Consider the following 14,658-nt stretch of genomic DNA (forward strand, 5'->3'; position numbering starts at 1 on the left):
AAACCAAATATATATAGGATAGTTTACGTCACTGAATATTCTTAGTTAGGAAATCATTGAAAGTCAGCTGCCACTAGAAAGTCTAGTGTGTGACTTAACAGTGTGAACCCATGATCTTACCTGAGATCGAAACGAAGCCCTTCAGATCTCGTGGAGAGTGCTCAACTTTAAGACAGCTAAACAAGTATCTTATGGTTTACATTTCTAGCCTCAGTCGATTCGCATTTTTGTTCAAATGCCACTTACGATTACCTGTAACATGTGATTTATCTCTGGCAGAGTTGAACTTCATTGGTTGTGCTAGAGCTCTTGTGATTACCTCTCGAAGTTAGTCATTATTCAGTTCATTCACTATCACAAGTATTTGGGTTTGTAGAGATTGTTTAGCTTCTTAAATTAAATGAATGTTTCTGATGAGTTTGCCAAATGAAAAAAAACTATTCTTGATCATTAAAGTTTATTAATCATAATTCCAGAACGGACATAGGTAATTTACTAAGTACTTTTACATTTTCCAGCACTCGTCAATTTCAATAAATACTGTGAATGTCGATCAGTAAAAGCATGACTTTATTCAACATTTGAAACTTATTCAGTAAATATCTTAAAAAGAAAATGTATCAGGTTATCAGTAAATTTGTCGTCCTTTATTCTTATGACTTTCTGAATTCAATGACAATTGAATGAACATTGATTATAAATCGAAATTATTGGTATACTATGGACAAAGTATTTTTAACAGTCGTGTGATAAATGAAATATTCCTCTTCTTTTCATTCAAACCTTCATAAAAGTTAACACAGTTCTATGATGAATAATGTTACTTTGAGGCATACTCATATGCTTGCCTGTTTACGGATATTTTGGAAATCTACAATAGTTGATTTAACTAATTAGGTTCTACATCAATAATAACCATATTTATTTACATAATAATAATGCACTGAAGACAAGATTTTGATACACCTTTTTAGTTTGTATCTCAAACTGGCTGTATCTAAACAACCAATAAAAACCAGTGAAGACTAGACAGGTGTTTCGTTCTAAAATAGGACTACTTAGATAAGTGTGTCCATCAGTTCACCAAATATCGAAATCAAAACCCTCAGAATACATGATGAGTAATTAACCATTAGTTCTTTGAATTGGCGCCCGACGGTTTAGATTTCTAACTTAATCGTATTCATAAGCAAAGATGGATAGTGGCTAGCAATGGAATCCAGGACGCGCGTTTCGTCCTATTTGGGACTCGTGAATAATGCGATGGCGTTTGAAGCGAAGGGTACTGGGTTCGAGTCCCAGAGTGAACATCAACTCTGAGATGCAGGTACATCCAGCTGACGAGTCCCAAATAGGACGAAACGCGTATCCTGGATTCCACTGCTAGCCACTATCCATATTTGCTTATAAAAGCTTGTGAATTAAGGCAATATCGAGGCATACTCACAGTATGCATATATGCCAATAACAGACCCTAACCTCAATGGGAAGATACAAGCAAAACAATACCAAGTGAATTTAATCGTATTTAGAATATTTCTCAACTATTACCTAATCTCACTGGCAGGTAATTGCTCCACTCTTGACACGGTTAGTCCCCACCGATTATAGATCCTGTGTCATTCAGGCAACTCGTGAGAAATCTAGATACGTAGTTTCATGAAGAATACCCTCAGTTTCATTACGTATGTATATTCCTTACATTTTATGGTTGTGATTCGCATCCTTAAAAAATAATGGATTATCACAAGTTACCAATATTTGATCATGGATGTCCTCCAGATGCTGCTCAAGTATATTGAATTAATTGAGTGAGTAATATTAAGTTGCAAGTATAAGGTCAAGGTGAGGAACTGACTAAAGTGGTAGTGGCTATTCATCAGCTAAGGTGGTTGAGGAACATAATACATTAACACAACTACCGCCCATCTCAACACGCGATGTTTGCTGGTGTTGCAGTGGGTTTGAAGAACTGCTTTGACGTTCGTATTGAAGATTCTGACTTTGATATTGGTTGACAGTCGTTTTGAGTCCCATATATTCCTGAATTGTAGGAATGCTGAGCTTACTTTGCCAATCCTTGCCTTTACGACTGCATCAGATCCTCCATGTTCGTCGATGATGCTTCTCAGGTACGTGAAAGATTCCACAGCTTCCCCATCAAGTGTTATTGGATTGGTGTTGTGTGTGTTGTATTTGAGGACCTTGGTTTTCCCCATGTGTATGTTTAGGCCTACAGATGCAGAGGCTTCTGCCACACTGGCTGTCTTCACCTGCATTTGTAGATGTGTATGGGATGGAAGGGCCAGATCATTTGCGAAGTCCGAATCGTCCAGATGATTCCGAGCTGTCTATTGTATTCCGTGTTTCCCGTCAGATTTTGAGGTCTCCATAATGCAGTTGACCACCAGAAGAAAAAGGAAGGGCTAGTGTAGTCAACCTTATCTGATTCCGGTCTTCACTTGGAATGAGTGCATCAGTTGTCCTCGATGCACCGAATTGCAGTGTAGTTCGTCGTATGAATTCCGGATGATTTCGACGGTTTTCTCAGGTACTCCATAGTATCTAGGATGCCTCCATAATGTTCTCATATCCACACTGTCAAACGCCTTCTCATATTCAGTGAGGTTGATATATGGTGACAAGCTCCACTCAATCGGTTGTTCAGCAATGATCCGTGGTGTTGCGACTTCGTCTGTGCACGTTCGATCCTTACGCAATCCGGTCTGTTGATCTCGAAGTTGGGCGTCTACTGGGTATTCCATCCGGTTCAGCAACACTGCTGAAAAATTTTCCTGGTACCGATGTTAGTGTGATTCCCCTGCATTTTTCACATTTGCTCAGATCTACTTTCTTTGGAGCATGTTTGCATATGCTTGTATGTCTGACTTCAGTGCTTTAGGTGGTATGTTGTCAGGTCCTGCTACTTTCCCGCTCTTGATGTGTCTGATGGCCATTTTGATTTGTTCCGTCGTTGGTGGAGTAACAGCTATAGGAAGACCTGTGTGTGCTGCTTCCGTGTTCGGTGGGTTCAGTTGGGATGGTTCATCCCAGAGTTCTTCAAAGTGTTCTATCCACTTGTTCCTCTGTCCTTGAATCTCAGTGCTTGACTTGCCTTGTTTGTCCCTGACCGGTCTGTCTGGCTTTCTATGTTTCCCTTCCAGCTTCTTCGTAGTGTCATTTAGTTGCTTCAGATTTCCTTCTCTTGCAGCTGTTTCCGTTGTCGTTGCTAGCTTTTCCACGTATTTCTGCTTATCAGTTCTAATGCTCCACCTCACTTGCTTATTTGCTTCAGTGTATTCAGTTTGTGCCTCGACTTCCTCTGCTCTTGTTCGTCTGTTGTTAATTACCGTCTTCTTGTTCTTCCTTTCTTGAATCTTGTGCAAGGTTTCCATACAGATCCGTTCCTCATGCTTATGTTTGTTGTGGCCCAGAACCTCCTGACATGTGAAGTTGGTGCTTCTTTAATCCCTTTCCAATTGTTCTTCATAGTAGTTTCTCATTCTTTGAGTAGATCTTGTACGGCTTGTAACCTGTTGTTGAGAGTTATCTTGAATTTGTCGAGTTTGTTAGTATATTGAAGGGAGGTTGTATGGAACCGTCTTACTGCTGTTTCCCCAGTTGATCAGTGTTCTTTTAGCTCGAGTTCCATGTTGGCCACAACCAGATGGTGATCTGAAGCTATGTCAGGTCCTATCCTGATTCTCACGTCTTCCACTGTCCTTCTGAATGTTTTATTGATAAAATGTGATCTACTTGGTTCTACGTGGTGTGGTCCGGTGAGATCCATGTAGCTTTGTGTATGAGTTTGTGTGGGAATATTGTGCCGCCTATAACCAATTTGTTGCGTGCACATTGTTATATCCTAGTGAAGATTGCATTACGAGTAACGTCTGAGACCTATTAATGGACTAATATTTTTTATATGTTCTTATGGTATAAGTATTCATTAACTAAATTATGTATATCTATATTCAACTTGTTATAGGCTTTATTTTGACCTATATGTAATTATTGTAGGATTGACTGTTCTTAAGCTATGTTCAGTTTATTGACTACTGCCTCCCACGTTCACAGCCACTTTTTGGCTTTATTGTGTACAAATGTTATTTCATATTTTATGCTGCGTTGTGGTCTGTTTGTTTGGTATATAAACTCAGTATGTCTGAAATAGATGATTCGCCTAATGGAGGCTGTTGTTGGCATTCTGGACTCACCTGGAAGGGCTAGGTGAGCAACGGACCATGAGGACGCTAAGCTGATCAGACCGGTCGAACATCATCGGTTTAGTACAGTATAAGAGCGAATGAGTCGTATTTTGGTTGGCGAATAGATTATGTAATAACTAGCGGGCCATAAAGACACAACACACATAGATTTGCAAATCTCTCATCATTTTCGTTTCGCTCTCCCAGTTCATGTCATCCCGTGTATCTTCATTTCCGGTGTTGTCCACCCCGGCCTTAGTGTTTAATTCTCTCATAAGGATGGTCAAGTGCTTTCTCGGGCGCTTAGCTATGATTGACCACAGCCTCTCGTAAAACTGATTTTTATCGTCGTCATTGCTATCATTGGTGGGTGCATAACATTGAATAACATAAATTGTGATTCCCTCCTTCCTTGTTTTGAAAGATGCTTTGATGATCTTGGATCCGTGAGATTCCCATCCTATAAGTGCATTTCGTGATTATTTGGACAACATCAGAGCAAGTCCTTGAGTGTGCGGTGCATTTTCCTCTTCGTGACCGGAGTACTGCAGCATCTCTCCCAAATCTAACCTCTTCTGTTCAACTTGGGTCCAATGAGTTCCACTTATTCTGCGCATCGTCAAGTTGTATCTTCTCACGAATATTAATTGTTCTTCTGGCTGTTAGAAGGGACATCGGCCTCGTTACTTCTGAAGGTTCTCGGCTTCCATCTCAAGGCATTCTAATTCTTCCTTCATCTCGGAGGACAGGGTGTAAATTTTTCGATTTGTTGAATCGGTTTAGCGTTTTTTTAACAAGGTTGTTTTCTACGGTGTTGTGTTGCCTACCCTACATCCGATTTTCTGCTTTTTCCCGGGCTTGGGACTGGCCTTAACCCCAGGAGATTCACAGGCGGGGATATATATATACATAAGTTTATTTTCCTTGTTTGAGTTATGTATATGTTATTCAATGAATTATGGCTGAGTCAACTCTAATTCCTCCTTGAGGTGAGACTATAATTCATGAACGAATCAATCAGGTATATGATTATAGGTCTTGGGTTTTGGTGTGAAATTCATTCATCCATTTGTCTAAACAGAGTTTTGGTATTTTAGCTTATGTCAGTCCGTGATGAAGGCCTTAAATCTAGTTCCTAAGCCTAACCATCAACTGTCAATCACAATTTTAATTCCTTATACTGCTTTATCACGGTCATTCAATCCTGATTAGTAGTAGGACACTCTCATAACATACAGGAGGAAACGCGAATTCTGGATTTTATATGAGTAATAATAAATGAAAACTTACTTTTACTACAGGTAATGTTTTAATAGCCCGATAAACAATATTTGATCATTTTAGTCATAAACTGTTTATTAGAACACTAGGAAGATGTTTTTTTCGGAAAATGGGACGCTTTAGTCGTTCACTATCATAATATTGACGGGAAAAGGTATATTGAAACCAGAAGTTGAGTGATTTCAAGAAACTTCATATGTTGAAGTAATACATTTTTAAGTGTTCATATTACTTTGTCAAGTTATAACCGTATATTCGAGATATTTGATTATTAAGTACTAATTGAGAGTATGTTTAACCAAATATGATAAATACTGTATTTCAAAAATGAAATAGCATGTTTACAAGCGGCCGTTCAACAGATAATCCAACCCAATCCTAATGAATACATTAGAATTAGGATAGTGAAAGTTTAGTGAACCCTCATTAATCATAGTTTTATTGTTGCAAAACAGTTATAAGAAGTCAAATCAATATTCCAAGCGCTCAAATCATAATCTGTTGACGATGAAGTGATTGCAGTATGAGGTATCATGTTCTAAATACCGATACAAAGAACATCAGTAGTAGCTGTTGTATCATTCGTTATATATGTTATATGAACGACTTAAGGATATAATAAATTAAAACAGACATGTAGAGTACTTTTTAGCTTACAATTATCTACCTCATTGTCTCACTAACTAATAAACTGAATCTATGTTCAATAACTTCATAATTTTTTTCAGTGAGATGTTCCATAATCATAGAAACATCTTTAAAAACGTACATATATTTGTGTAATCCTTAACATGCTTTTCTACTAGTTTAACAAAATATTTAGCGACATAATGGAAGTATAATGTAATGTTTATGTATTAGACTGGAGTGTAGAAGTACGAAGTTTTATTTTAAGAACATTGTGCCCTCTGAAATTAGAATTTGAGAATTGTAAAATCAGTATTCCCTGTTTTTAATTTGAAAAACAGTTTGAATATACTACACTCAATTTATGACAAATTACAGAGAATATTTTATGTTGGTGAATGAGAGAAAATTTGTATAATCTTGTCGTAATTATCTGTTAAATAATCGATCGTAAAACCGTGTATTAAAATTGTTCATTTTTCGAACAGCATTTCGTTGGATTTACGCATATATTCAAAATATGTTGTGCATATTTCTTTTAGTTAAGGCGATTTTGTGGATATCCGCTTAGGTTTTAGGCTATATTCACCAGAGATTGATTCTAACTGAGATACCATTGAAAATCAAGGATCACTGGGTTCATTTCTTCCCTAATACTGGACGCCCAAACAGTGTACATACAAAGATCCACCTAGACTGAGATGAATAAGCCTTTAACATGATACCTCAAGGTTCTGGGTTCGACTCCTGATGGGTTTATGGGTATGCACTGTTGAAGAGTGCCATACTAGAACAAAATAGCTTTTCAATCCTCCTTGGTTTTTAGTGATATTATAATTGAGATCAATCTGTTCGTGCATACTAGCTGTCGTTTATCTCATAATATCCTCTCACTGATGAATCGTGTATTATTAATTTGGATTTCCATTATTCGCTCATAATTTGAATCATTTAAAACAGTAAATCGTATAATTATGAATGTATAGTATTTTACCGTCATAGCAAACTCTGTTCAATAAATGAAAACATAATTAAAGCTGATTATTTTAGTCACAGACTGGTAGAATTTTTTCCAATTTTACTCTTCTTCAATAAAAAAGTAAAATCATTGAATAAAAAGATTTGACTATTTGTTAACATACCAATAAATATAGAACCATAAATCGTGTAATATCTGTAAGCATTCTGGTAAATGAAATTTGTAATGGACCTAGTGCTTCAAAAGCTGGCATCAAATACGTGGTACGAGCAAAGCTAACTACATTAGCTACTGCAAACATAACATCTGATACAATTTCAGGATCATCATATTTCCAACGAAATCGGGCTAATAATAAATAAAAAAATAGAGGAGAGTAATTCAGTAAAATGAATGAAACATTGTATTAGAAAATAGATGTCAGTACGAAGAATGTAGAGAACGGTAGATTTAGCTGAAGCCATGAACTGATCTAAGGTAGACTACTATTCAGAAACCTGAAAGCCCTGAACAGCCATTTCTTCGGCATTGCTTATTAACGATCTATCTAAGACAATAAAAGTTGCTTGTGAATGAATTCAAATCAGACAAAATTGTATTCCCGTTTGGCGATTTGGAGGTTAAGTGTTCGTTTGCGAGACCGAAGGTTATGAGTCCTAGTCCCGGTTGCTGAATTGTAGATGTGAGTTATTGAGAAGTCCCATATTAGAATGAAACGGTCGTCTAGTGCTTCCAGGTTTTTAATGATGATCAAAGTAGAATCAGTTCATAATTTAAATGACCTGGATTCCACGGGTAGCCACTATCTATCTTTGTTTAGAAAGCTTGTGACTTAAGGCTATATTGATGCAATCCACACAGGATGCACATATGCCAACATGAGACTGATCAATTGAAGTCCTAAATAACAATGGGAAGATACAAGTAAAACAACACCAAGTGAATTTAAAAATAATTATCCAATTAAATACTAAATAAGACATTTTTTATTCTGATAACTTTAAATAAAAATAATGTTAACATAATTGTAATAAACACTAAAACAAGAAAAAGTCTTACATGCGGTAATAAAATAACTTTTATCATGATGACATGACTGTGTCCAATTTTGTACCATTTGATGTACTAATATACTATTATTTGTTTGCAATAAAAAATTCACTTGAGTTGTTGCATTAAAGAATAGATCTGATTCGCGTACCCAACGGTCAACAATTATACGTAATGTATACGAACCAATATACATGGATAATATACAAAAATTCAGTAAATTATATGCATTACATATATAAGACCTGAATCCTGCAAAGTAGATATGTTTAATATCAGCAAGTAGTAGTCCTATTAAACAATAAAAAAAACAGGTAGACAATATGATATAGATCATGCATTAAAAGATACAATTGAGTAAATAAGTCAATTAGCTAACCAACTAGTCATTAAAATATATCAAATTAAAATAATCGAATAATGTTATTTAAATAACACCTATTTTTAAGTGAAATTTGTAACAAATCGGGTTAATATTAGAAAAAAAACAAGAATTAAGAGAGAGATCTCTTTATACTTGTTTGGGTGATGAATACCCCTGACCCCATCAGGAGATCGAATCCAAGAAATTTTACTTTTGTTACAATACAGTAATGGTCATTATTTCTAATCTAATACGAGTATACTTAAGTGTTTACTTTCAGTAAGTAGACAACACATTTGAATGACACTAGAACAATCCAGATTAGATAGATTTACACATGTGTAGATTTACATTATTTAAGTACCCGAATTACTGAGTGAAGTACAAAGATTAAAATAAAATACAGCCAGGAACATTGGCAGGTAGACTTAAGTTTAATATTTTGTAGCATTATAAAACGGTAATCGAAGACGAGCATCTTAGAGAATAATGCAAAATCTTTAAAAGATATTAATTTATTAAATTAACTCTTCTTGTATTTGAGTTTTTGATAGTGTCTGTAAGTGGATGCATAATTTTACAAAAAGAAAGTAGAAGTACAAACTCTAAGTGATATCATTGTGATAAAAACTTATGTATTTAGAGCGGTGAATACGCTGGGATTATCTAACTACTTATTATTCATTTGAGTGTTTCATTGCCTTAGTTACTGTCACGTATCAAACTAACCAGACGATGTTTTGAAAAATTAAATTGACGGAATTTGTTACCATACATTTCTACTTATAATTCTAGTTGGTAAAGGACCCCGAGACATTTGGTTGTATGATGAACGGCTGAACGTGGCTAAAATGCGTTTATTATGATCGAGAAGTAATTGAATAATAACTTTTAACCTTAGTTTGTATAATTTTACCGTAAATATTAAATTTCTTTTTATCAAACAAACGTGTAGAACTATACAACAGGAAAATATAGTGATTTATTAAAAATCATAGGTTTCTAGTATCATCTATAGGAGAAGATATGAAACTAAGATAGATGTTTATGATAACGTTGCGTTCCTTGATGGTTCGATTAAAAAGCTCTCATGATTATTCAAGACAACACCATCGGTGTCTACTTTTTGACTTGGTTACGTTATAACTTAATTGATAGAATTCGACCATCATTAAAGATTGACTACTACAAAAGTAGATCCGAAGCTTATTGGTTTGATCTCATGCACTATACGCACTATTGAGAAATCTATCCTTATTTTTCCAATATTTTCCCCACTAAAGTTGTTTAGTAGTGATTTAGTCACAGGTTTATTGTAAAAAAAGTTATATTGTTTTTAGAAGAAAAAAAGACTGTTCAATTACTTACCGGCTACCCACAATACAATACATATTTGAACATGTGTTATAATTGCTTTAGATGGTCGAAAGTTTTTTTGTACCCATTGTCGTATTGTTTCTTCATCCCCTGTACCAAGCATTTGTTCGTCTAATAATGCATCATAATTCTCTTCTAAACGGAATGTTGCTGCAGCGAGTAATATTAAAAATAAAAAATGGGATACAACATGAGTTGCAAATTTAGCTGCCGGACATCGCATTGAACGAGCAATCTGTTTTTTATAAAACAAGAGAAAAATAGTTGGGAATATGTACAATCTGTAGTGCATAATTTAATTTTTACATTTATTATTGCAATTTGGTTTTATGAATTGTCCAGTTGTAACATTCGTAACTTTATATTAAAATCGGAATTTTCTCATTCTGATTCGGCTCTCTAGATGTTATGATTTACGGATAATTTTTTTTTTGAGAATCTAAGACGATTTACTACGATCTCTCTGTAAAACAAATTCACTGTCATCAATAATTTAATTCCATTCGGTGCTGTCCTAAAAATACTTACACCAGAGGCTGTAACTCAGTACACTAGTGAAATTACAATGAATTTGAACGATGTAAAGAAGTCTATACTTTTCTACAAACTGAAATTTTCCATCTAATTTTTTTTATGAACTTGTTATATGAATCACTTACGCTGTTCCTAATCAATGTCAAAGTTCATCATTCACTTCATTATTGTGAGAATTCATACAGAACAAGGGATTTATTCAAATAAAATATATCTAAATGAATACGTCATTAAACCACCAAGCACATATATGACGACGGACCAATTACAGTAAGCCTTTTTTGTTTTTCTTTGTTGTCTTTTTCGTCGATTCCCTTCAAGTTTTGAATGACTATAAGTATACTGTGACGATAGTGAAACCATGTTTGCTATGTTATTCATTCAAAAACATGACATTCTACTCTTTGTAGTAAGAAACCATGTTGTTTAAATCCTAATTATGGTACGTTCGATATATTAAGAACCATTTGAGAATTTTATGTATATATCACCTGAATTTCTATCAGTAAAATGATGAAGCGAATTGTATGCACAGATATTTACATGTTTAACCTGGAATAAATGAACTTTATAAATCTATCAGAATATTTTCCTGATTATCATGATCATCATTGTAAAATATCGGCTTTGAAATGATTTCGTGTATTTTGTTCACCAGTATAATTACTGAAATTTTTTAAAAACCAAACAATACTGAGAAAAGCTAAGGATAGATTTTTGATTAGTTTAAAAAGATTGGCCTTTATAATCGACATTGCTTGTTTTCAAATAATATCTAAATAGACTGACTTTCATTGTCTATTTCTCATATGTTCGTGTTTCAATGTACATAGTCAAAAAATACATTTATGTTTCAGTTGAATATTTTTCAATGAAATATTTGAAATATTTTGAATATATATACATTAAACAGTAGGGATGAGCCAATAATTGAACAAATGGCTTTTAGTAAAAAATTTGAAATGAATTACTTATGTATTATGTCATACAGAGTGAGTAGCAAAAACCCACTTCTATATTAATTAATTAATTAATATATTTGTATCATCCCAACAATAGGGAAATTAGATTTTCTGACGTTTCGTGACTCAGTGTAAGCCAAGTTTGAATAATACAAAGGAACAACACAAGAATATCATGTGCGATCAATCAAAAAACAGGTCTGAACAAGTCAATGTTATGTCATTTCAGTCAAGGTGATTTATAAGCGACATGTATGTAAATTTGTGCATGTGTGTACGTGTGCAAGGTCAGAGATGAAAAATTGTGACCTTTGTGGTTCGAGAGGATGGAGCTTCATTTGTATGTACGATAATAGTGTGAAATGTGAGTAATATCAGACATGGTAGCTAGGATAGATAGTCCAGACAGCCCAACTCTGTAATTTGTCTGATTGACAATTGTTTAAAATTCGTTGTGGTTATTTCACTACCTCCTCTCTACCATACACTTGGGTACTAAAATAAATGACCACGTGACGGGTGTTAAGTACTGGTCCATTTTATGAACTCAATTAATCTCAATCAAATCTCTATAGGGACCCAAATCACGTTCTCGTTAGAGGTTAATTTTAACAGATGTTTCAGTTATAAGCCGTAACTCGAGGATTCAGCAATGCCAACTACGAGTCATTTAAACATTATTGACATCAAACACCGGTCTCACAATATCGCGAGCTAGCCGAGGTTAAAAATGTACACTATTTGGTGCTCACTCGGTGGTCTAAAGGTCATGCACGCTGCTGCCAAGGAGTTCTATACTGGAATGAAACAGAAATCCAATATTTGTTTATGTTCAATGGTTGCCGAACTAAAATCAATTTATAATACAAATTTTGGAGGGAAAATAACATTAAATGAAAATTAAAAATCAGTGGTTTATCACGTACATTCGAGGTAGGCAGTATAATGTATATTAAACAGAATAATGGAAGCAACGGTGTAGCAGCTATGGAAAGACCAATTTTCCTAATTAATGACCATGATTGAAGAAAAGCTGTTTCTGATCCATACCATATACTAGTAAGATATTGTTGACAATTTGGATGAGCAACAAACTGGCCGGGGTTCGGAGGTTAAGGTGATGGGAAATAAGAAAAAAAGAAACACAAATTGAAAATAAGTTATTATTCCTATCAACTTAGTGCTTAAATCCATTATTAATAATAATTGGTATATATGAATAAATTTAGAACACTTTTCAAAAACTAAAATGAATTGAAGATAGTTATTGACGAAATCAATTAATTCCTAATTTTTATGCCTTTTAAAGTCTGTTCATTCACCAATGATGACTCGTTTTTTTCATTTAGAATGAATAATTCTATTGAGGTAAACTATTTTCATTTCTTAATGAAATTATAAATAAAAAGAATTCAGCGAAGAAAATTTTCTTTTCGACGAAATCATTTACTTAAGCTATACATTTTCTGTATATTTTCCATATCACTATAAATTTTCTTCACTGAATTCTCTTTTTCTTATCCAAGTTATAAATATCACTGTTTAAATAGTTAAGGGAAGCAATTTGTAACTAGTTGAAGTTGAAAATAGTTTACACTAAAGATAAAGATTAGTTGGGAAATTATTGTAAATCAAGACAGTATTGGAATGACGTTTTGATTTAAGTTCAGATTTTACCACAACGCTTGACAATAATTAGCATGCGGGTCAATTTTGCAAACGATTACTGTAAAGCTTTTGTACTTTGCATCAAGTAAATTTAAACTGATACTGTAGTGAAGAAGAACACAGTGGGGGCAATCGAATGTAGTTGAACACAAATTTACAAAACTTCTAAGTAAAATCTGAGAACAAGACAGTAAATACTTAATTTGCAGAATGTCAATCAATTGTCTCAAACTTGACTGTTCCTTTTGTAAATATTAATCAATCGTCTCAGACTTCACTGTTCCCTCCTTTTCACAGCAATCCTTCTTTGGTCTCGTCTACTTTTCTATGATCGTCTTAACCTTCTGCCGCCAGACATTTCACTTTTGATTAATGATACATACTACTTACATCTGTCGACATCACTAGCACACACCAAAATATAATAACATACCAATTGGATAAGTTTTTTATTGTTCTATGCTTTTATTTTAAAACAGGTTAAAAATATGAACTAACAAATTTCACTTCAGTGACTCAATTATCATATGTTTTACACCACATTTAAATTGCTCATATCCTATCCATAATAGTAGTGTGGATTTACAACACTAAGGATTCATTTCTTTGGATTTTTTAAAAATATACTCATTACTGACTCTTTTTTCTACAGAAAATATTCTCAACCAAATAATCTGATTCATTTCATTTTCGCAAATTCATTGAAGCAAAAAATCTTATTGAACTTTCTACACTCTCTAACAGTTATCATGATCAACTTTCATTTTAATGTAATGTACAGTTTAATTGATACATATGAAACCAACAGAGCTTTATATATATATATATATATATATATATATATATATATATATATATATATTAAGTAGTTTCCTGCTGAATGTTATCAAAATAATTAAGTATTCTTTGATAATAAATTCTTATACAGAAATCTTAATTATTCATTTTTTATTTCCTATCATTGATTTGTTTGTTTCAAATCGTTCTCTTTTTTCTTATCTACTTTGATTACTATTAATAAAATATGAAAATATAACAACGACAACGACGACAGCACCGATAACAACAACAACTCATCAAGGGATGAAATGTTTTTGTGCAAATTTCAATAAAGTTCGTCCAATTTTAAAGAATGTTCATATAAATATATATACATATAAAGAAAAGAAAAGAGATTGAGTAACTGAATTTTTGAAGAATAGAAACTGTTAAGAACCATTATTTCATTTGCTGGGATTTCTTTGTTTCCTCTCATTTTCATTATTTCAACACGATCTTCTCTCCAAATAAGATTATGCTCTAAAAGATTGCCATCAATAATACAAATATTAGTAGTGACTGTAATATATATATAATTAACTATCTTGAAATAAAATTCGACGGAAGTGAAAACAGTCGGAATGATTATTGTTATCATGATCGCTTTGACATGCTTACAAACGTAGATACATACCGAGATTATATATGTATATATGCGTACATAGAGCTACATTTATTTATATTGATGAGTTAGACTGTTAATTTTCTCATGACAGATTTACATATTGTAATTATGTTCTTAAAATTATACTTATCTGTAGGAAATTTTCTTATCTCATTAGTTTCCTG

General features: G+C 33.6%; 1 protein-coding gene across 1 annotated transcript in view; it reads right to left on the reverse strand.

Annotated features, from left to right (window-relative positions):
• The window catches only part of TRPC7 (Short transient receptor putative channel 7), a 158,665-nt gene that overhangs the window by 53,338 nt on the left and 90,669 nt on the right, over positions 1-14,658 (reverse strand). Inside the window, exons 5-8 of the mRNA XM_051210426.1 lie at positions 12,309-12,476; positions 9,878-10,121; positions 8,155-8,436; positions 7,259-7,443 (exon numbers count right to left, since the gene is read on the reverse strand). Of these exons, the coding sequence (XP_051070417.1) occupies positions 7,259-7,443; positions 8,155-8,436; positions 9,878-10,121; positions 12,309-12,476 (879 nt within the window). The remainder of the gene's footprint in view (positions 1-7,258; positions 7,444-8,154; positions 8,437-9,877; positions 10,122-12,308; positions 12,477-14,658) is intronic.

Source organism: Schistosoma haematobium, chromosome ZW (assembly GCF_000699445.3).
Source record: "Schistosoma haematobium chromosome ZW, whole genome shotgun sequence".
NCBI classification, from domain to species: Eukaryota; Metazoa; Platyhelminthes; class Trematoda; order Strigeidida; family Schistosomatidae; genus Schistosoma; species Schistosoma haematobium.